A 24851-nucleotide genomic window follows, 5' to 3' on the forward strand; every position below is an offset into this window, starting at 1 on the left:
CACACAATAAGTATTATTGTTATAAATAGCAAATGTTTAAAGAATTAATGATAAGTAGCAAAGGCAGAAAACAATGTCATTTTAAGGTCAAAAATTGGACAGGGAAGACTGCTTTTAAGATTAGATTTCAATATTGGCTGGAGGTGCCCTGAAAGCAGTAGGGTAAAGATCAAATTAGCATTGGTATTGGAAAACAGAATTTCATTTCTTTCTTCTCTTAATATAATTTTGTACAACTGAGGAGATTCTAGAAAAATCTATCAAAGTTAATATGGGAAAAAAAAATCTAGATACAAGACACACATTCAAAAATCAGTAGTTTTCTCTTTATTTTGCCGTCACCTTTAAATGAAAAGTCTTTAGACTCTCATTCATAGGGTGTAAACACAAAAGAGAAAATACTTAAAAACTAGCAGAGTGAAATTGATTATATAAATAAAAAATATACATATATAAATTTACCAATGTACATAATAATTTGTATAATACATTATATAAAAATATGTGAAAAATCTTATAGGGCCATAAAAATGTTCTAAATAAATGAAAGAAGTTGTATAGTGCTGGTTACAATTGCAGCCAATTTAAATAAAGTCTGTCAACATCTGTTAATATTATAAAACCTTTAATTAACTCAGTATTCTCCTGAAAATCTTATACTAAATAAATAACCATTATGGATATATATGGAGAAATATTTTGTTATATAATATTTATGGAAATAAAAACTATGGAAATAATCTAAGCATTCATTAGGAGAATGAACTGTTGATTATATTATGTAATATTATGTAGTCAATATAATATTTTAGACAATGTATGGTGTTACAATCAACAAAAATAGAATGCTTTGAAGTTGTTCTAGTGTTCTTATTAGTACTTTGGAAACTTGATGAAAATATATTTACAATGAGAACTTTTAATATGTTTCTTTTGAAATTTGAACAATCTAAAAACTACATAGACAATTTATGGAGTACCTTTCTATTCCTTTGTAAAATGCTGTTATACAAAATCCTACAGGAAAGGGAGGAACAAATTATCATGTACTGCATCACAACTGACATCAAAACCAAGTGGCTTAAAGAAATGGTTCCTACATGAATTAATTTGCTTCTTGAGGAAAATGTTTGATTATCAAAGCATGTGTCTGACACAAGTTAGTATATCAAATTAGTACCACAACCCAGACATTCTGCTTCTCTTGTCCACACAGTACATGTCAAGTCAATAAAATACACAATGAGGACTGAGATGGAGCATGACAGCAATATGGTAACTGAGCTTCATAATAAATCAAGACTTAAGAAGACTGCCATCTATAGCCCACATGGCAACAGAATTTTTAATAAAGGGCTAAAATTTACTGCTTCCTCTTCCTCTTTCTCCACTATATGCCAATAGTCTTTCTCATTAAAGACTTGGTCTGAGACAGTAAAAACTATATTTTGATCATTTGTCATCTATTTTAATATAAAAGGGTTTGAATGGAACAGGGTCTGGAGAGGGGTCTTGTTGCCTTAATTAAAGGACCATTGGATGGGTCTATCAGGGATGGCACACTTCTTTAGGGAACTCTGTTTCAATTTTTAGTGAGATGAAAAAAGTATATATTTTCTCTCTGATTTCTGAGATGTATCCAGTTTAGAGTGGTGGTTGATGAGGAGTATCAAGTACCCACACTCTAGATCTAGGGTATTGTTAAGCATCCTACAATGTAAGACTAACCTTTTACAACACAGAATTGTCCTGTTCAAAATGTCACTAGGGCAATGTGAAGAAACTCTTAAAGAAATGACAGTGTTTATTAAATAAAATACGGAGCTATAATTTGGGCAGGTCAAGGTTGGGTAAGAGAGCCCCCCTCTCCTCTACTCAGTGTCAGGATAGAGGGCTTACCTGAAATCATGTGAGGCCTCTCTGTTGGAGTTTAATACTAGGTGCAAATTAGACCTGGGCCTGTCAACTGAAACAATCCACAGCTACCTTCTCCTTGTGGTCTTATTTTTGTCTTAAGGATGTAGCTAGACTCCAAGGTTGAGATTTCAAAAGAGTAAAAGAAAGAGAAAAAGAGACAAGCCATGTGACCTTTAAGAATGAGCTGCAGAAATTCACATAGGTCTACCAGATTCTTCTTGATTGGGTTAGTCACAAAGCTTTGTGTAGTTCAAGAGGAAGGGAAATAGACTCCACCTGTCAATGGGCATAGCAAGGTTGTGGAAATGTGAGAACAGAAATACTGCTGTAGCCATTTTGTATGTCTTTTTAAAATTTCTTACTGGTATATTATAATGAATTATGATTGTGGGATTAATTATGTTACATTCATATATACACATAATTATTTGATCCATATCATTCCTCAGTACCTTCCAGTTCCCCACCCACTCCTTCCACTGATCCACTTGCTTTATTCTACTTGCTGTAGCCGGTTTTGAAAAAACTGACTTCCTATTTAAAATGAGACTAATAGTGTTTACTAGAGTTATTGAAATTTCTAATTATCCATTAAAGAATAACATTGATTAATAACAAGTTTGGACAGGAGTTCAATGTTCCAGTTAATAGTTCTATATTTTTGCTAAACAATTAACAGCCTTGGTGTGGATCTCCTAAAAGTCAAATGGAAATCAGTGGAGGAAAGTGACTAAGGTGTGGGAGGAGGGAGGCAGGGAGGAAGTGCTGGGGAGTGATATTGGCCAACTTACATTGTTATACTGTGTTCATGTATAAATATGTAACAACAAATCCCATCATTATATACAACTGTAATGCACCAACAAAAAATGTAGGAAAAAACAAATACAGAAATGTTGGAAATGTTGAAATTGGAGAGAATTTAAAAATACTGTTACACAGACAATATACAGATGCTTAATGACTTAAAATGTGGGTGTGATGAGTAAAGAGATGAGAAATATTGGTGGAAAAATGCAAATATCAAGGAAATCCAGATGGAAATTCTAAAAGAGGAAAAATATGAGATTGTGGAGCTGAAGATGTTGCTCAGTGGTAGAGCATACAGTTAGCATAAGGAAGACCCTGGATTCAGTTGCAAGTACTGAAAATAAGTGGGGAAAAAAGAAGGAGGAGGAGGATGTGGAGGAGGAGGGGGAGGAATGAAAAGAAATATATAAGATCTGAATAGAAAATGTCAAAGGATAGATTTCATAGAATCATAGAATATTTCAAATCAAAGAAGAAATGATCAGTAAAATTGACTACATGGTAACAGATAACAATTCAAACATAAGCTCAGAAGAAAAAAAAAACAAAACCCAAAACAAACAAAAAAATAAAAAATAAAAACAACACAAAACTCTTTTGGGTGTGTTCAGGAGATAAGGGGAATCAGATGAATCCATAGATCTAAAACTTTGGAAATAATACAGGATCAATGAAAAAGAAAATAGTGTAGTTCTGCACAAAGTCATGGAGACCTGTATTATTGCCCAAGGTACAATTTATTGGAGAAATTACCTTACTCAATTTTGTAAACTCGAGCATCTGGAAGGTCATGATATCACTAAGTAATTGATGATTTGAAAATAAATATGACTTCACTTACCTCATTAAGACCCTTTCATTTCTTTGAATTCCTCTTAGCATAAATGCCTAAATGATCTCAACTCAGTCTGTCTCTCCAGCCTCATCATGTTATCTGTTTCTCACGTGTGTACCAGGGCCTTTGCATGTGCTCTTTGTCATTCCCGATGCATACTTCCCTCTACTCTTCACATGTAAAACTGTTTTTTCTTCAAGTCTTGGCTAAAATGTCATTTTCTCAAGCAATATAGCCTTAACAGTTTAAACACAGGTCAAAGAGGATAGCAATATAGATGCAGAAGCCCACAATGTTCTAAATTCTCCTTCCATTTCACTTACCAAAGTCTCCGTTTACACAACTAAGTGTGCAATATTTCCTCCAAAATATATAAACACCATTAAGGCAGGAATCACATTTGTTTTGTTCAGTGTTTTATCCCCAGTACTTATATAGCACAGTATAAAATGGAAGAGGAGAGTCTTGGAATGAATGTGTTTTTCTAAAAAATTAGTCACTTTATCACTTTTGATGGAACAGTTCCAGGGGTGGACATCGTACTACTCCTGAAGAAAAGTCATTTTTTTAACAATTCCATTAAAAATGCCTTCAATTATTGGCCATAAATCTGTGTCCTTCTAATTTTGGTTCTTTGGTTTCCAATTTTACATAACAAATAAGTGATTCTTGAGGGTCTTGAGGATCATATGAGACTTTTCTTTTTGAATACATTCATTTTCGAAAGATCAGAGTCACATTCCACAGTGACAAGAGGGATATTACATGCTGATGATTGCAAAAAAAATAGATAAGTGGGAGGAAAGGATAAAGGTAGAGACGTTTCACACAGAGTAAAAGTAAACTATTGCATTTGTGGTTCTTTAGTCTCAATAAAAGAAAGAATTCATTGAAGTAGCCTTCACATTTTCCTTCTTTTCTGACTGCGCTCCTTTTAGCCCATCTTCTCCTAGTATATTTGGATTTTACATATTTATGGCATTTAACATATGACTGAGGATATTGATATCCACTATTCACTGTTATTTTTTTTTTATTTTCTGGAAATATGTCTGTGCTCACACTCTGCAGTCCCCACAGGCATAAACAGAGCACCTTAGGAATAGAAATATATATAGAAATAAGGCTGAACTTGGTGACTTTAAACTTCTCCTTGCACCCTAAAGAGTTACCACACAGTGTAACATAATCTGTGAAGGTCTTGCACTCCCAAATCTTCATTGTTTGCCTCTAAAGCTTGAGCCCTTAATACCTGGGGTGGACGCTATATACCGTCTCTTTTATTATGCTGCTCCCATCTTTTCATGAAAAGTGCTATGGTTCCAGTGACTCATAAAATGGAGAAAAGACTCCACAGGAATGAGGATTTACAGTCACTTAGCCCTGCCACTAGCCTCCTCACATACGGCTGCTTTATCCTGTTTACTTGATCACTGTTATTCTACTATATTTCAGTAAAACTATCATATATATATGATATATATATTTCTATTTTTTATGACCTTAAAGCAAAAACATCAATCATATAAAGTTTCAGGAATGTACAGGATTATGAAGAATAGAATCATAATCACATTTCTCTTATGAAACAAGAAACATTATTTTAATGTCATTATGTTTATGTTATTCTACTATATTTCAGTAAAACTATCATATATATATATATGTAATTAACTTGAATACATGTTTTAAGATATATATATCTTAAAACATGCATTCAAGTTAATTACAAAGACTTCTAATCTCAGAATTACATTGAATTGCGAGTTCTTTGCATTGGAAATAATTTTAAGGACTGTGTTTTCCTGGTAGTAGCACTGTATGAACAAGCAATAAAACATCTTGATAGTCTCAGGAATCCATCCACTCTGTGAAATTGTCTAGTAACTAAGAGTTCACTACTTATGGGATAGCAAATTCTATCTTTACACATTACTGAGCATTACAAATATCCTTATTTATTTTACACTAAAATTTTACAGTTGGTTAGTGCTAACTAATGGGATTAGGTCTATTTACTCTCTTCAACAATTCTGTATTAATTTGAAGATTATAATCACACTCTATTTAATTTTCTACATCTAAGCAAAGCCTTCTTGTATTTTATTTGCACCTTGATGTCAAAGCCCCACAAAATCTTATATATAAATTACTTTTCCACTTTTATACAGATTTGCATCATTTTTAAAAACATTTTTGAGTTTTGGGTTAAAAATGAAGTAGACTATTTACCTTCTACCACAATCACTCCTCACCATGCAAATCCAACAACAGTAGGAACATACAAAATATAATCTGTCATTACTCTTCAAGGCACTCAGCTTTAACCATGTTTTTACTCCACAAAAATATATTACTTCTAATCAATTCTGTGATTTCATATATATATTTCCATTTTTTATGACCTTAAAAGCAAAACATCTATCATATAAAGTTTCAGGAATGTACAGGATTATGAATAATAGAATCATAATCACACTTCTCTTATGAAACAAGAAACATTATTTTAATGTCATTATGTTTATGCCTGTTTTTAAAATTTGTTTTAATACACTCATATACATTTCAATATAGTTAATGTCATGCTATTTTTCTAAGTTTTTAGTTTAAAAATATTTTCAATGAATACACAATCCATACTATAGACATGCTCTAATTTACTGAAACAATCTCTTATTGTCAAAACAATTTCTTATTGGCCATACTACCCAAAGCACTATACAGATTCTGTGTGATTCCAATTAAAATTCCAATGTCATTCCTTATAGAAATAGAAAAGGTAATCATGAAATTCATTTGAGAAAAATGAGAGCCCCAGAATAGATAGAGCAATCCTTAGTAAGAAGAGTAAAGCAGGAGACACCACCATATCAGACCTAAACTGTCATACAAAGCTATAGTAATGAAAACAGCATGGTATTGGCACCAAAAATAGACATGTAGACCAATGGTACAGAATAGAAAACACAGAGACAAACCCAGATAAATATAGTTATCTCATACTAGACAAAGGCACCAAAAACAAAAAGTGGAGAAAAGATAATCTCTTCAACAATAGTGCTGGAAATCCATATGCAGCAAAATAAAAATATTCTTGGTCATTTTCTTAATGTTTACAAATGTCCCTTATATTGATGTGATGAACTCAGTTGTAAATTGTGCTTAAATTTGCTCACTTCATGAATTAATTTATTTTGTGCGTGCTGGCTTAAAAGGATGGATATTTTAAAGTTCTTAAAATATCTGTAATCCCAGTGGCTCAGGAGGCTGAGGTAAGATGTTCAGAAGTTCAAAGCCAGCTTCAGCAATTTAGGAAGACCCTGTCTCTAAATAAAATATAAAAAGAGCTGGGGATGTGAGATATATATATATATATATATATATATATATATATATATATATATATATATATATACATACACACATACATACATATATATCTGTTTGCGGAAAACTGAATGTCAAATATATTACAGTTTTTCTCCTGATTACTTTTACTTTTTTATGACCATGTATTTGATTGTTTTGTATATAAATATGTTACCTTTAGCATTAAAACACAAAACTTTATGGTGAAGCTTTACTTGCATGTATACTTTTAAATAGGCTTTCTAATATGCATTTCTTATAATATAGATATAATTTATTGTGAGTGATGCTGGGGGTACAACACAACTCCAACTGGCACAGAGCTACTTGAAACTTTCCACAGGAGAAGCAGAGAGCCTATCTCATAGACACTGACATTAGTGTGGGACCAAATGCTCCTTTCCTTCACCAATCAAAGAAACTTGCATTTATGTGAATTATTGTCGCTTTATAAAAAATATAAGATTGGAGAATAACTCTTTATTTGTAAACATCTGAACATTTCCAGGTGTAAGTGTTTTAAAGCCTTGGGTATCACTGACTGCTCCAGATGCCTGAATTTGTATATATGTAAAAACATAAATAGGCACATACAATCAAGATATATTAATAAATGCCAAATAATTCATAAAAGCAATTACAAATAAAAGTTTTTAAAAGATGCACATTATGCAATTTGAGTTCCTCTCAGTTATACTCATGAACAAAAACCACTTTTTTTTCTTTGCTTGTCTTTCAGTGCTTCCTTCCCCAAAAGGAAGCTATTAAAATGTATTGATTTGTGTAAAATCATCAGCTATGATTTAGTCATGCAATGCTGATACTACCCAGAAGTGGCACCTGGGAGGCTTCTGGTTAGATAAAGAAAAAATAAAAATTATGTATACTACTATCACCAAAACATCATTTATCTAATGTCATAGAGGAAATTTGGAATTTTACTTTATTGCTTATAGGGTACTTTCTTCATCTTATAATACTTTAATTCATTCTAATTATAGTAAGCAGTATTAGTTTCATAACAATAAAAATTCTCTATATTTTTCACAGATTGCTTTAGAATATATAAATGATTCCACTGGCTATAGATTGACATTATGCTTTCATGTTCTTAAAAAAGAAATGTGGCAAACAGAAGTTGACCAGAAACATCCAAATTGCATTAATACCAATATCAAGTAAGTTTCTTTGATTTGATTGTAAATAAGATAAATTTGTCAAAAATTAATAGGTCATTGAGAAATAAGTTAACTTCACAGATTTTATAGATTACAAAAATACAGAAATATACCTTTATTATAGCTAAACATTTGTATTTAAATACATTTATTTGTCTTATTTTCATGAAAGAAGTCAACTTATTTCAGGTTCGCTAATAATTCCAAGGCTAGAAGGAACCAGTTCCCAGTTGTCCTATTTTGGTATTGAAATCTTAAGCTTTTTGAAAAAAGCAGGCCTGACTTCCTTTTTATGCATCTTCTAGACACAATATGATGTCACAGTCACTGCCGATTCACCTTTCAGGTCTTTAATGCCTGATCAGCAAGCTATCCAAAAAACTCTGCATTGGAAATCCTTGGGAGGAATCACTTGAGCAGTGAAGGCATAGAAGCTCAGTTTGTGAAGATGCTGGTGCTCATGAAGCAGAGATTTATTGTATTTTAAGTTACAGCTGCACTAGCATAACTAACTCTGATGTATATTAATCCTAATACCTGTTTTAATCGTTTTCTACTATGGTTGAGTAAAGTGTCTGGGTTGAGATGTATCTGTCTTGTTTTGTTTGAAGTTCCACATCTCTAACCTTGGTCACAATACAAGGTTCATTTCAATGTTTTGAACATATTTTCATAGTGGTATTGATATTATTTCATTCCATTTGAGCCAGATAGGTTACATGGAGCAGACCTTCCCAACTGTTGTACCCATGCATAATAGGTCACAGGCCTGTGAGATAATGATATCCTCTGTTCTCAGGGTGCCCTGGTGAGGCCTGGGGAAAATGAGAACTCCCATAACTATCAACAGCCAGGAGAAGCCTTAACAATTTATTCTAACTTGCCACAAATATTATTTTGAAGTGCTATATTATGAGAAAAGCCAGAAAGCAATGCTATCAAGTACAGAAAAGGTTTGTCTCACTTTGCAATGAATACAGATTGGCATATATTTCCTAGTTATCTCTCGAAGATGAAGTGAATAGTTTCCATTTGAAAGATATGCCCTTAGGCTGAAAATATTTTAAACTTGTGAGGATTACTATAGTATGTGATTTGCCTTGATAAAATAAATAAAGAGCTGAAGGTAGTTATAATGATATTAAAGTAAATTCTGACTGAAACTTCCAATAAAACAATATCACAAATCACACACACACACACACACACACACACACACACACATGTACACATGTGCATACACGTTTCCATACAGAGCTGATCTGACTCAGTTCCAAACTGAATATTTCATTGCTGAATGAATTCAAGGCCTTTCTCTTTTCTATTTAGTAAACTGCTAGAAGTTTTTTCAAATTTATTATTTTTCACATTTTTGTTACCAGGATTAACAATTGACTCTATTTTTCATGCCTTTTGTTCATCTAGAAACAGTTTTTATCACTGAATAGGTTATTGAATATATGCTGGCTACTATACAGATATAGTGAGTAGTAAGTCTCTATCTATATTAAAATTATTGATTTCTGCATATTATTCTGGTGGGGTGAAATTCAAAACTATGCTTCAACAAATGAAATGTGTCAGGTTCTTCAGACATGCTAAAAATTCAAATGTTAAATTTTCCAATGTAAATCATCTTCTCTAAATATACTTTATCTAAATGTAATAATTTGCTTTACAAACAGGCAAAATAAGAGGTCAAATTACCTCTTATTTTGTTATATCTTTGCCCATACAGGAGGTGGTACCCTGATTCAACAACTGGGATGTTTGGAGCCACATTCCCTTTAATGCCATTGCTTTAGGCACAACACAAAAGGCAGTTTTAACTAATTTTATTATTCACAGAAGAAAAACCATCTATGTGGGTTACATTGACATCACTAAGAAATGTGAACGTCCTTCTTTCATAAATGTGGATAAATAAGTGCCAAAGGGTTTCCCATTATGGTTTATGGGATGCAGGTTTCAAAATACTAGTCATCATCATAATAATAATAATTAAGTGTATACCGTAGTAGTGGATGTTAAGTAAGATGTCATGCATAAATCAAATCTTAATAATTAGTTTTTTCCCTTAGTTTTTGATTTGAGAATAGATTTATGATCTGATTTATGTTTAATTGTCAATAGCTCTTTGCTGTTTAGGGGTTCTCCACCATCATGTATACTGCCAACCTACCAAGCTAAAGTATTAATGATTTGCCAAATATTGTTGTGCTTAAAACCAATCAAAAACTTCTTAAAATTATGTCTTACCCTCAGAAAAGAAAAACCCTGTTTTATAAATGTAGCATACTTTTTCAGTTACTTTAATAAACAAGACACAGGAGCATATGTGTGTTCAAAGCAGAGTCCCTCACCCCTAATAGTAAAAAGAGATACTATCCATTATTTAGTCAACAAATTAGGAAATAATTAAGCATTAATAAAAATGGCTGGTTTTTCAAGTAACTTCTAATGTATGAATTACTATGCTTATTTCCTAAATAAGATAAGAGGCTTAAGATAACCCCAAGTGACTCAATCATAGCATACCCGAAGCTGAAATCTGGGTATATTTTGATGCAAAGCTTATAGTCCTTTTTTCATACCATGTTTAGTCAATTACCTACTTTGTATCATTTTGGGAGCCAAAAGAAAATCTATCTTGCAGAGGCTCCTGTATCATTTGTGAAAGTTTCCAAAAACACAACTCCATCCTCCTTTTTCTGTCCCTGCTGCTCATCACAAAATGAATGAGGGTTTTGCCAAACAGATTGTGTTGCTGGCAGGACTAAAAGCATGAACAGTTCTTTGCCTTGAAAAAGATCACTGATTCTTACGAATTAAATACATTTTAATATGTTCTCCTTACCCATCATCTCAGTGCCTTACAGCCATTACATATTTTTTTCTTGTTACAGTTAGAGCAGAGATGGACCAGTCCTTCATGTCACATACTGAAATGAGTCAGTGTTGACTGATCCAGTTTATCCACATTCCAGGCAGGGATCCCCAAACCTACTACTATTAATCTGAAAGTGTTTTTCAAATAAAGTGTTTTCATTGAAGCAGGAGAAAAGGACTGCACCAAGAGAAGCAGCTTCCCCCTCCTTTCCTTTCTTAATTTTGGATATACAGTACTTAATTAACATCCATTCTGTCCTAGTCATTTTGCTGAGTGCTAAGGGTCATGAGTAGAGTACAAAGAAGAATGAAGAAAGGTCAGAGTCGGAGTAGAGAAAGGGCTGTGCAAGCCAGAATCAGACGTTATTTTCAGTTCCTACACCTGTCTTGAAATACAGTAACACTGGGTATAGGGCTTCAACATATGACTTATGGGGAACACCACCAAGTCCATAACAATGCCCATTGATCAACAGCAATAACATGTAATAGAGAGAAGTTAAAGTCAAATGCCATAGGCATACTAGTTAGTCAGAGGTTCAAATCCAAAGCCTGCCACTTCCCAACTGTGCTAACATTGGTGAGTTTTCTTAACCTTAGTGCTTCCTTCCTTTGTGGATGTAACAAGGACAATAAGTATCCTTTCTCCTATGGCTATCATCAAGTATTTTATATCTAATTAGAAGGTAAATCGAAATGAGAAGCTACTATTAGTTGTAGATAAATAGTTTCAAAGATGTTGTTACTCTTCTTTCTATGGTAGGCATGGTATTTTAGGAATTGTGAGAATCAAATGTAAGAGAAAAGACAGGAAATTAAATGCTTACACTATTTTTTCTTAATGAATTTATTTTATATAAATATAGTTGTGAGGCTAGGCCCACACAGTGAAAGATGCTTTAGATTTCAGAAATGTGTAGCTTAATTCATTCTTTTAAACAAATCTTTACTGAGCATTTATTATGTGTCAGAAATTGTGCCAGGCATTTTGGAGACAGCAGTGAGCAGAAATCACTATTCTTGGGGAATTTATATTCTAGAATTGAAATGTCACCTCCACTTCCAGAATTGGGCAAAATAAGGTCCATCATATAAGGAAAATAAATTAATTAAAATAAATTTACAACATAATACAAGTTGGCATTAAATTGTGATCATGTGGTCAAAAGATAGATAGGCATAATACTAGCTCTGGGGCTGTAGGACTGGCTTCCACAAGTGCCGCCCCATCCCTGAAATACAGGTTTGAGACCTTGCCATCCCTCACTATAGCCCAAGCAGACTTTCCGCCCCGCCCTGCCCCGCTGCGCGTATTGTGCAGGAGGAAGCCCTGGCCTTAGGGTCCCTCAGGGCTGCGCTGCCACCTCCAGCCTCTGACGTCCTGTGCCAGGTGCACAGCCAGCGTGCATAGGCGCGCAGGTTTTGAAGCCACGCAGCATACCCGGTAGCCAAGAGCAGGCTGGGAGCCCGACCTGCAGGTCCCAGATCCTGCTGTCCTGGTCGCTGGAGTGCCAGTGACTCTGGCTTCAGCTGGTGTCTGCAAGCTCACGTCACCTGTTTGACAGCCTCCCACCAAATCAGAGGACAGCCCTCACCAGGAGCCCCCAGCGTCACAGGCTCCCGCAGATTAGAACTCGCTTCTCATAGTTCCTCCCTTCATTCCATTTAAAGCTCCCACTGGCTTTAAGAAAAAGTTAAGTGTGAGCTCAGTTTCTTCAGCGCTTTCTTACACTGCAAGATGATAAGTGAGGAACCGGCCTTTGCTAGTCCTCTGGCAAAACCTGGGGCTCTGAAAGCTAATAAACTTTGCACTGAGAATTTATTCCATTTTTGGAGCAAGCTTTCTTTGCTATCTACCAATTAAAATAGATCCTCTCCTGTCTCCTTTTTATTATCATCTGTCTTCTCTCTCTTCCTCCCTTCCTTTTCCACTGCCTTTCTCCCTGTTATTTTTATTCTTCATATTTCCCCCAAATTTCACCTATTCACCTGCACTTACTATTCATTCTTCCTCTTCTTCCAGATTATGCACATATTTGCAAACACTTGGAGTTGAACTACCATAAGAGTATTTGAGGTTTGTTTTCTTCTCAGGTGTCAATTACCTAATAGTTTAACTCGGATTCCAATAATAACCTCAAGGAAGGAGTCTGCAAACATGCTTTTAAAATGAAAACAAGAAAAATAGCTCTTGATAAACTTTTGGCTTAACTTCTTTGAAAGGTCTGCACTCCCCAAGCTGCACTTGCTTCTGAACTGGTTTTTTTTTTTTTTCTTTTCCAAGACTTAACTCACTGGGAACATTAACAAAGTGTGACTTAATTGACTCATTTTCCCTTCTTCTGTTTATGTTATGACCAAGAAATTGCTCAAGCCAACCAAAGATTCATAGCAGTCAAACGGAGTTTATCTAAACCTAGGCTCTGCTGGAATAAATGGCTTTTACCTGATTAAACATTGACAAATAATTAGGAATGGACTGTTGTACAAATTAACCTAGGAAGGCTGCATACTTGTCCTTGTTTGGAGATTTGGAAAGAGTATATGTTTGAGGTTTGAGAAGTGGCAGGCAGGAATGTACTCCCTGGATCAGAACACAGGGAGAACACATGCCAGGCAGTTAGTGGTGGCAGGATAACTTTGCAAGGACATTGAGCCCTAGTGATGGAGATATCTAGAGCTTGCAGTCTTTGCTTATTTCTTTCAGCTTTTAGATGTTTACTTGGAGTGATGTTACGCTCCTCTGACTGGAGCTGGGGCAAAGTTTATTTAATTACCTACAAGGAACAAAGTTTATTTAATTATCTATAGAACAGAGATAGAGAGAACATATATATATACATATGCACTTATGTCTATATATGCATATGTCTATATGTATGTATATTATACAAGTATGCATATGTATGTGCATAACTATATGTATGTCTCTGTATATATATGCATATGCACATATACACTATATATATATATATATATATATATATATATATATATATATATATATATTCATATACATTATACACAGCATGTCTTTGTGTGTATCTCTATTCAGATTCCCATAAGATCCAACAGAATGTTAGTTTGGAGAAGAGGAAGGGAAGCATAAGACAATTATTGATTCAGAAGTTAGTCTATAAGATGCCATATTCTGCTTTTTCATCCTTTTTAATGGGTTCTTTGTCTTCCAAGGTGATTAGAAATAGAAATATAATTACGATAGTTCTGACTGGCTGATTAGGTGAGCTAGGCATTACAAAGGAAAATATAAATATGATTCATCCAATAGTAGTCTATTCTTTGTTCAAGAGACCTGTGGAAATGTTAGGAAAGTCATAGGAGCCGATTCCTTTTTAGTTACTATAATTAAACCACTCAAAATTTAATCTGGATCTTAATTTAACACCTTCACTGTTTCTTGATTAACTGCATGTAATTTCTGTGTGTTTCTTCCACTCTTCTCTCCCTCCACATCTCCATCACCCAATCTCCTGGGACACCCCCCTCTACCCCAACTCCTTATACTGAATTTCACAGAACACCATTCTGCCTTGCCAAGACCAGCATTTTGCAGGAGACCAGAGTTATAATTGCCCGTATTCCACTACACCGTCAGAAACTAGTGTTGACGTTTATACGGAGACTTTCTGGGCTGCTGGTCTCCTGGACAACAGTGAGCCCCAACAAGCACCACAGGCACAGGGTATGTTCTGCTCTTCTGCTTTAGTGGTAGACCTGGAGCCCCTTTCAAGCAATGTGGCTGCAAAGCATCATGGTCTGGGACTCTGGAAAAAGGGATGTTATAAAAAATTTAAGTTAGTCCAAAGAGTCTTGAATTTTACAACCTTAACTTCTGCTATTTTGTACTTGCCAAATAGTGAAAATGGGATTCTTCCTCTTTCTTGCTGGACAACACGTGTTTCTCCCTCTACTATATAGTACTTGGAGTGGGGGCTGGGCATCTGGCTCAAGCGGTAGCACGCTCGCCTGCCATGCATGCGGCCCGGGTTCGATCCTCAGCACCACATATATAGTACTTGGAGATTCCCAACTCACTGAAAGAAACTTTCTGGGTCATATTTTATAAACAACATCCTAGTAGAATGTTTTTGGAGTCAAGATACTAGTTACAACATTCCTTTTTAAATTCAGGAAAGTTTCCCAAGTATGATAAAGAAACAAGAATGAATAACTTCATCTTTTATTTGATAGAGGAGATTCTATACACAATGCCTTGTAAGTAGAAACAATTATTCTCTTACACACACACACGCACACACACACACACACAAACACACACACACAAACACTCACATAAGATTTCAAAGTGGGAGGGAAGTATAACATTGATGGAAAATTATGAATGGTATTAATCTTGACTTGAAGGTTAGTGAACATTTTTATAAAATTAAATGAATTTCTGTATAAATAGTCAAGTTTCTCTAAAAAGTTTCAGATATCTTAGAATTAGATACCTATACTATTGTTTGCCATATGCTCCTTTGGTGGACACAGGGGTTAAGGAAAGGCCCACAAAAAATGAAAACCTAAAAATGTTGAAGCACACTTACATATCATGGATAAAGTTGTTCAGTTTTACTTTTTCACTATAAGCAACAGCAAAGACAAAATGCCCAAAATCTGAACCCAAACTGTTTACAAAATTGGATTCCTGTTTTCTTACTCACTACACTATTTTAATAAAAAATACTTAAGTAACAGCTGTTTAAGTAGAAAAGGGAAAGAGTCAGAATGGTATTAATGAGAGGGAATAAAGTAAAAAACCAATTAAGCATGCTCAAATGCTTTTGATTAACAGGCATAGCTTCCTGTAAAATATGAAAAAAAAAATCTTTGTAAAAGCATAAAAAATATACAGATGAAAACAGTTGAAACAGAGAAGGTAGAATTTTGCAATTTTGTATCATGGTCTTCAGAGAAACAAGGTGCAAATTATTTAAAAGTAGAAATTGCTACTAAATCAAATTCTGAATTCTATGCATTAGATTTAACAGGTAGGCAGACAGAAAAGGAAATAATAGCATCAAAAAATGTTATTAGATTATCAAGCCAAACCCTATATTATTAATGTTGAAGCTTAGAAAAATAAAATAAAAATTATAAAAAGATAGTGGGATTGCAATATTATGCCTAGTGGAAGGGAAAGGTTAATAAACATTTGAATGAATTAATGATGCAGCTGAGAGAGTCTTTATTAATTTAACCAACAAGAATATACAAACAAAGGGAAGAATGTGACCACTTAGTTCCAAAAAGAAAAAAAAATCCCACCTCTTTAACCCCTTTGGCATAGGTTGTATAAATATTTGTCTGTCACAGCTTACTTCCTTCTTCTGAAAGCTTTACATATTTTGTTCTAGTGTGAGGAAGCAACAGCTATTTTTAGAAAGGTAATTGAACCTATTGCACTTTGGGAATGGTTTGGTGAGTTCATTGCACATAAGTCAAAAGTCTGTTTTCTATAGTACCCATTTTGTATTTTCTCATAGATTCATCTTCTAATTCGAGTTTTCCTATTCTGGACTCATGTTCCTGGGAAGAAGCTCAGCTTTCCTCACAGCTCTACAGAAATACACAGGTATGTGTGGATAGTCAGAACATTGAGACTGGCCATGCATCCTGCAGTCCATTCTCCACTTGCATCCTCCCTTAAGTTCATGCTGCTCCTTTTTCCTTTTAAAATTCACATTAACTCACTTTAGAACTAAAATGAGCATGTGTCGAGAGAGAGAGAGAGAGAGAGAGAGAGAGAGAGAGAGAGGAGTTAGATGAACAATCTCTCCCTCCGCCTTCTTTATTTTCCTCTCTCTCTCTCTCTCTTTCTTTCTCAACCCCCCCCCATACACACACACTCATATACATAAATAACACTTGAGGAAGACATGAAGTCAGGCTCTGACTATATCACATTTTAGCTGTGTGACCTATCACGTCCACCTTTTCCTCATCCATGAAATTGGAATATTTATGCGGCATATCTCAGAGGGCTAATGGAAAGACCAAATGGAATCATGTAAGTATTTTAAAATGATAAACATGGATAATTGCCTGGAGAATTAATGATGATAACAAAAGTGTTTTTTTTTTCAGATATTGTTGTTTCATTTTCCATATTTTGTTCTTATTTGTTCCCCAAAAGTAATATGATCTACTTAACAAACAGGCAGATCAATCTGAATGTGGCACAAGTCAACCATCTTTTCTTTCTTTCTTTCTTTCTTTCTTTCTTTTAATGTACAAGGAAGGAGTCCAGGTAAACCTTTCTAAACACTTTTTTCTATATTTAAACAGTTGAATGCTGCTCATTTTCCTTTACACCTACCTGACTCCCTTGTGGTTAAAATTTTAAAAGTCATATAATACCCTCAAATACTTTGTAATGAATGAAAAATTCAGAGCACAAAACTGAACAATCAGGTGGTAGGGGGTTGTTGATTTCAGTCTTGGAGGACGAGAACTCCCTGAAATTTTGTTCATAAAACAAACAGAAGAATAATCAAGTTTAAGAAGGCTGAGGCACAGTGGCATTATTATAATGTTACAAAGTCAATACAGTGGAGCAACCTTCACCATTGTCTGCTTTTTGCAGCTCCAAGATACTCTGGTTCAGAAGGAAGAAGAACTTTCTAGGCTACATGAAGAGAATAATCATCTCGGACAATACCTGAATTCTGCTTTGGTTAAATGTCTTGAAGAAAAGGCCAAGGTGTGTAATAATCTTTTTTATAAGGTCAGGGCAGTGATTTAAGAAAGGAAACCATTAATGTAAAATTTCTTAATTAAAAGCAAGAAGTGTACTCAACAACAGTTCGTGGGATATGTGAGTAGAATGGATAACATTTCTTAAGGAAGTACATGACTTTCACTAGAACTTTTATGTATCATTTATTAGAAGTATCTAGATTGCAGATTCTATCCAGACATTATTACAAAAGGAGTTTCTTATATATCAAAAGCTAGGGATTGCTGAGGAAACAGGTTGATCAAAAGGAGAGTTAGGTGGAAATCAGAAATTTAAAAACTCAGTTGTTTTAATTATCTTCTTAATGTAGAAATTAAAGATTTAAAAACTCAGTTGTTTTAATTATCTTCTGGCTTTAGGAAAATCATTCTCAATTAGAAATTTGGTTACCTGTAGCTACAAAAACTAAAAATCTGTGAAAAATCTCTCTCAATCTAAGATGCTGTGATGATAACTGGAGCCTAGTATCTTGAGCAGCAATTCAGTATATACAGTTACATTATTTTTTATTCACATTTTTCTTACACTTTTAAATGAGCTATTTCTAACTCAAAGATAGCTTGCCTATAGTCTCTTTGTGTTCTTTTTTCTTTAGTTTTGTGTTTTTCCTAGTATGTGTTTGCTTCTATGACCAATTTTTACTTTACTCTTAGAGAAACTATTATTTGATATTATGTAACCTAAATTGATTATGTGTCTGCTGCTTTTACTGAATCTAACAGTTCAGAGAAGAAAAGATACTAGATTTGACTACTTTACTCTATAGTAAGCTTTCATAAATAAAGGGCTAGCCTTGGTTTCTAACTCTAGCCACCATTCCTTGAAAAAGACATTATTAAATTATTAAATGACATTAATTAGCTTTACCTTTCTTGACCTCAGTTCTCCAAGATTTAAAATAACAACTTTTTTCAAGGGATTGCTTTGAAAGTTAATGAAATAGCATAAGGAATGTTGTATAGTGTTTAAACAAGAGTTCTGTCTATATTCAGATAACTTAGGTTTAATTCTAGGCTAAGGGATTCTTAGCAAGTCACAAATATGTCTGTGCCTTAGTTTCCTCATTAATGGAGATTTTAACAGTATCTATATCCAAAGAAATATTGCATGTGATGAACTATTCATAAATTATATCAAATGATAATTTGTTTACTTTATCAGTGATAATTCAATAAACAATTGCTTTTATTGTCATCATTGTAAAAATTATTACTTCCCTGATTTGAAATCTTCAAGACATGATCTGCTTTTTTCAAGTTTCAACTGAGAGTAAGAAATGAATTCAGGTTCCTAAGAAATAAGATGTTATCATGGATTTTACTTTAGTAACAGACACTAATCTAATCCATTTTACTTGTATGTGAAAAAAATATTAGAAATTTAACCTATTTTTCTAAAGAATGAGGGTAACTAGTAGATACTTAAAGGAAGTATAGTTTTCAAATGTCACTTCTTCAGAGATTGTTGTCATCAGATGAGTTCTCCAAAGTGTGTGGAAAATTCAGAAAGGGGAAGAGGAAACACAAAGAGCAGGGATACTCTGCTGCTGAGATCCCCCATCCTAAAAATGTCAAGAGAAACCTCTCTAGTGAGTTTGCTAACTGTGAAAAACCACCTGGGCCCCTTGTTGATCCCTGGGTGCTTCAAACACTTGGATTGAAAGACCTCAACACCATTGATGACACCTCATCAGCTAACTACAGTGCCCTCTCCTCTCATCCCAGAAGAGTGACTAGCACATACTCCCATTTTCCGAGTGATGCCATTGATTATGAAAATGTCCCCAGAGAGGATGTGCCAATCAACTATGGAGGTGAAAGAACAACCCCCTTGCACAGCACTGCCAGCCATGGGGAAGACTTCCACTACTTTTCTCAACTTTCAAATCCCCCAATAGAGGTGCAAACACTTCCTTATCATCCAGCTGATGTGTCACCCAGCAAGACAGAGATGACATTTTACACATCCCTGAGTCCTCACTGTAATGTCAAAACTCATTCTTTCCACCAGGGACAAGCCTTTGTGTGTAGAGATGAAGAAGGAGGCTGGAAGTTTACCTGGATCCCTAAACAGCCTTAATGACTCCTCTTGTATCATAGAGCACTGCCAGGAACTCTGTTTACAAAGATCTCTCTTGCACTTGAACCTGACTATGTGGAGCATAGAAGCTATTGCCCAGACAATCTTTAGCCACTTTAAATGTTACTCTCAACTACCACTTAAATTTGTAGGGAATAGCTTCCAAGAATCCATATGAGAGGCATATGCTCTTCTTCTACCTGAACTTGACTAGTTTGCACATCAAGGTCTGCTATCAACTTCTCTTTGCCCTGTACTTGAAAAGGTGTTTTCCAATCTTTTGTGGATTTCTTCAAGACCTAGATATACTTTGCTTATCATGATCTGTTTAACACCTTTTGTTCTCTTATCAAGTAGTTTAAATATGTACGGTCTTTATTTCTCTCCCTCTTCTATATTTCTTTATTTCTGAAAATTGCCTTTAGAATGAGCCCTATTTTTGTTTCAAGTACTTCCTCCCGGTTGTTTAAATTGCTAGAGGTAGGGTAAAATCAAGTGTCTGCCCATCACCACTGCTGAAGAAGTATTGTGGATATAAGTAACAGTATGTCCAGGGCAGCTCAAAGAGTCAAGTGTTGCAGGGTGGCTGTAGCAAAACATCTCTAAGACAGCTGCGACTCCACTGATAAGCAATACCACTGAAAAATGACAAAAGTTAAAAAGAATTATTACTTCAGAATGTCCCAATACCTGCTTCCATTGGCATCTGGCCATTGTTTCTTTAACTGACATGGCTCAAAAATGATATTTTTGAGGAACTGTTACACAACAAATCATCATCTTAAACTGCACAGATGCTGGCAAACTGATCACTAGCCCAGCTCTGACAATGTCACACTTATTCCTTCTGTCAGTCATGTATTCATGCAATTCACCTAAAATATCTACAGAATACCTCATGCTCACTTTGTAACAGGCATTGTAATTCGGGATGGTGATAAAATGTGAGCAGTTTGGGCCCTGTGCCCACATTCATGAGACCTAGAGCCATTCATCTGCTGTCATCCCTGAGAAAGCTATTTCCCTTGTATGAAAATTCAATTTTCCCAGCTGTGGAATACAGGACTTGATTAGATAACTTCTAACATTCTATGAATGAAGGATGGATCCCATCAGCTTTATTTTTATTTGGTCATTCAAGGCCGTTTTTCCCTTAGATAGGTACTGCATATGCTAGGTAGGGTGAACTTTATCTGCAATGGAAAAAATAGAAAAATAAATATGAGACATTTGTAATGAGCATTAGAAATCATTTCTCTGATCACAGGATTCTTTTTTCCAGTATAAGCCCACTTTGCAGGTTGATTCAGTCTGTGTGTGTGAGAGTAACCTGTACCTAAAAAAAGATATATTTTAATTTGCAAGTAAATGTGAATAGATTGAATGCAAGCATGATATCAAAGATCTCTTCTTCCCTAAATTTTTTAAGAATATTTTTGGTGCTCTTAACTGTTTCCTTCCTTTCCATCCTTCAAGCTCCCTATTGTTCCCAGAATAAATTATGCATCAATGTCGGGCACCTGTGCTTTTTTGGCAACATGATTAAATTCACCAGGTTGAAAGCCATCTCCATCTATCTCTTTCTATTCTCCTCTCAATACTTCACTTTGCACAATCAACTTCTTTGTTTGTGATATTTGGAATTCTTTGTAACCAAGACATTTCTTTTGTGTTTGATCATTGCTTTATTTATGTTGTGTGAGCAAATATCTATTTTATAAAGCTTTGTTACTCATAGTTTTCTTTATAATTCATGAAGGGGAATACAAATTAGTAATTAATATTATTCTCGGTAGTATTTTAAAACTAAGGAAGAGATAGAATACGTTCTACACCCCCCATACCCCCCCAAACACAAAAAGTACCTTTTACATTCTGGTATCTATGCCTCTTGTGGGTGAAATTTTTCTCTAGAATAACAAATTTAATTAGAATTGATTATACTTTACTACACAAGGAGTTGAGTAAGCAATAGAACTATTTAAAAACTCTTATAATCAAGCTGTAAAACAAAATTTACCAGTTAACACATATTTATTTTGCAATATCCATGTGCCATGTTATATGTTAATTACCATGAGGAAACACCCAGGCTTCTCACAGTGCATTTGGTGCATAAAAATGTCACCAAAAACATCAAAGCTTTTGAAAGCTTTTAAATGAAACTTGGTTTCAGCCTGGTTAAAGAAACTATAGGACATTTATGTGGCAAATTATGATATATTCTTCTAACTCATATCATGAATGATAGTATGGAAGAAAATTACCACATATGTTTGCAATTATATTTACAAACATTTGATATTCATTTGAATAATGTATACAAAATTATTTTGTTAATGTTTGAGAAATTGGAAATTTGTTTCACTTAAGTATATGTTCTAACTTTTATAGTTTTATCATGCATTTCCAGTAAACCAGTTAATATTTTATTAAGATAAAGTGGGAAATGAAACTAAATACCTGATGATGAATAATTTTATATTGTGCATAACATTTTTAATAATGGACTTTTTTCTCCTGGATTTTTGTGACCACAATTTTTGAATCTCTTTTGTATGATATATGATATGGCCAGATTAATATCCTCAGAATTTAATGGTTTCTTCTCTCCTCTAGGATACATTAATGATTTTTCCCATGTTAGGTGGCCTGAAGAGTCAAATGCCTTAGGAGTACAGCACTCTCTTACTTAATCTCACATAAAAATTAGAATTCAATTTTTTAAAATTTGATGACACTTCCAATGTCTTCTGATACTCTGAAAACAATCCTGTGTCTTACTAGTATTTGGAAAATATGGACAATTGGAAAGTCTCAATTCTATAGGTGACGTTTAATAAGTAGGGTTACTTCAAATTGCAGTGATGTTAAACTATAATTTTGAAAAGATTAAAGAATGTGAATAAATAAAAAGACTTTAATGTACTTGATGTAATTGAAGAAAGCAGAATATGTTTTTAAATATGACAAATGGATTCAACAATAAATCGAAGTACCACAGGTATAGCAGAAAATATAGTTAATACATTTACTGAAAACTACTTTTATTTTGTACTAGGGATTGAATCCAGGCATGCTTGTCCACTAAGCCACATCCTTTGCCTTTTTAAAATATTTTGTTTAGAGACAGGATCATACTGAGTTGCTTAGGGACTGGCTAATTTGCTGATGCTGGCTTTAAACTGCCTCAGCCTGGGGTGCCTCTGGAATTTCAAGTATGCACCTGGCACTTGGCCATCCACTAATAACTTTTTAAATGTATAATTTTTTGCCTGTAAAGTTCAGGTATACAATTAGATATTTGTTTCAGGTTTACCAAAAGATTCACATATGGTTAAATAGTAAATGCCTAATTTTAATTTTTTTAAATAAAACCACATATATTTGGTTTTCATGTTAGAAGTTTATGGTATGATTATATTTCTTAACAATCTTTTCATATTTTTATCTACCTTTTTGTTACATTAACATAGACATTCAATTTTAATCCTTATATTGGATATTCTGCAAATGTAAAATATAATTCAACACTTAATAATAAGCACTTAGATTATATGTTTCTTTTTAATTTGAACTTTTTTTAAATTATGGAAGTCAATTTTGTAATGAACTTATGACTAATAAATAAATGACAAGTCATTTAATTTTATGTTCAGCTCTTAATTTGAAAACATGTTTTCAGTGAATGGAGCAATGAACTAAGAAAAAGGTTTTGTTTCTCCTATAAATCCTATGTCATAAAAATATGTATTTCAATTTACAAACGTGTTAGATAGTAGTATGATTAATAACTGAGGCAATTATTCAATAGATATAGCTGGTGTCAAGCTCTGCTGATGATATAAAGATGATGTTATATAAGAAGGATGTATGTATTAAGACTAAATTATGTATAAATGAGAGAAACATAACTTCAACATGATTGATTAAAGCAAGGGTGTAATAGGCTCTCATAATGAAAACGTCCACAATGCAAGTATGGAAATATGGTTGATTCTATATAATCAAAGTGTATTGTCAAGAATCTGGTTTGGGATTTCAAGGGAGGTGGTATTTGGGGATGGATTCTTGAATGGTGATAAAAATAAAAGCACACAAAAGGAATAAAGAAACCAGCTCTGTGAGTTTGAAAAACAAGCTACATCTCATAAAATATTTTCTATTTTTGGACATTATCCTTATTTTTCCAATTTATAATCCTGTTAAATGAGTAAAACTTGAGGTAAAGGTTCCAGACTGGTCTCACTTATGCCATGGATAGTTGTAAACATATTGAGTTATCTGCATGTGAGAATTGTGAGCAGGATTTCCATAAGGCCATTATATAGACTATGTAACAGTAAAGGGGAGAAAATGATTTGGGATTTGCATATCAGGCCATTAACCCTTTCTATTAGGACATTCTTTTGGTATCATTGATGGATAACACTGATTTTATTTAGTGTTTTTTTTTTTTTTAAACAGGGCTGTTGGATTTTTTTTTTCCTAGAGAATAGTGCTTAAACCTTGCTTGCTCTAAATAACTTTTGAATATGAATGTAGTCAATACAGATTATTAAACACAGATCATCAGGATGAATTAGATGGTGTGAATTTCATTTGAAAGATAAAAAACCTGCTCTGAAGTGTTGTGCAGGTAATAAATAATAAATAGGCGAAGCATAAGAAAAGCTCTGGCATTGACTTTAGATCTAATGCTCTTTCTACTATAAGACATAATAATCATTTTGGGGACCAATAAACATACTTATAGGCCACTGGCTATTACAGTGTATTACAGGCTTCAGATATAGAGGCCCTGCAAGTATAGAGGGGTTCTTAAATCTTTATTTTACTGTCACTGGAGGTCTATTTCATAGCTTAAAAATTCCATCATTGCTAACAGACATTGTTCACAAGAGACCTAATTCACCTTCCATCATTTTGAAATAAAATAGTGTGTAATTTGAAGCCCATTTCAAAAATTGGGATGACTAAGAGTGGGGTGGCAAAGCATGAAAAGGCATCA

At 34.0% G+C, this 24851-nt stretch overlaps 1 protein-coding gene across 1 annotated transcript in view; it reads left to right on the forward strand.

The window, feature by feature from the left end:
• Positions 1 to 19840, forward strand: part of LOC114080223 (geminin coiled-coil domain-containing protein 1-like) — a 106698-nt gene extending 86858 nt beyond the window's left edge. Inside the window, exons 2-5 of the mRNA XM_071602601.1 lie at positions 14536 to 14701; positions 16509 to 16597; positions 17609 to 17725; positions 19220 to 19840. Coding sequence (XP_071458702.1) covers positions 14536 to 14701; positions 16509 to 16597; positions 17609 to 17725; positions 19220 to 19840 — 993 coding nt within the window. The remainder of the gene's footprint in view (positions 1 to 14535; positions 14702 to 16508; positions 16598 to 17608; positions 17726 to 19219) is intronic.
• The last annotated feature ends 5011 nt before the right edge of the window (positions 19841 to 24851 follow it).

The sequence above is a fragment of the Marmota flaviventris genome, chromosome 16, assembly GCF_047511675.1.
Source record: "Marmota flaviventris isolate mMarFla1 chromosome 16, mMarFla1.hap1, whole genome shotgun sequence".
NCBI lineage: Eukaryota > Metazoa > Chordata > Mammalia > Rodentia > Sciuridae > Marmota > Marmota flaviventris.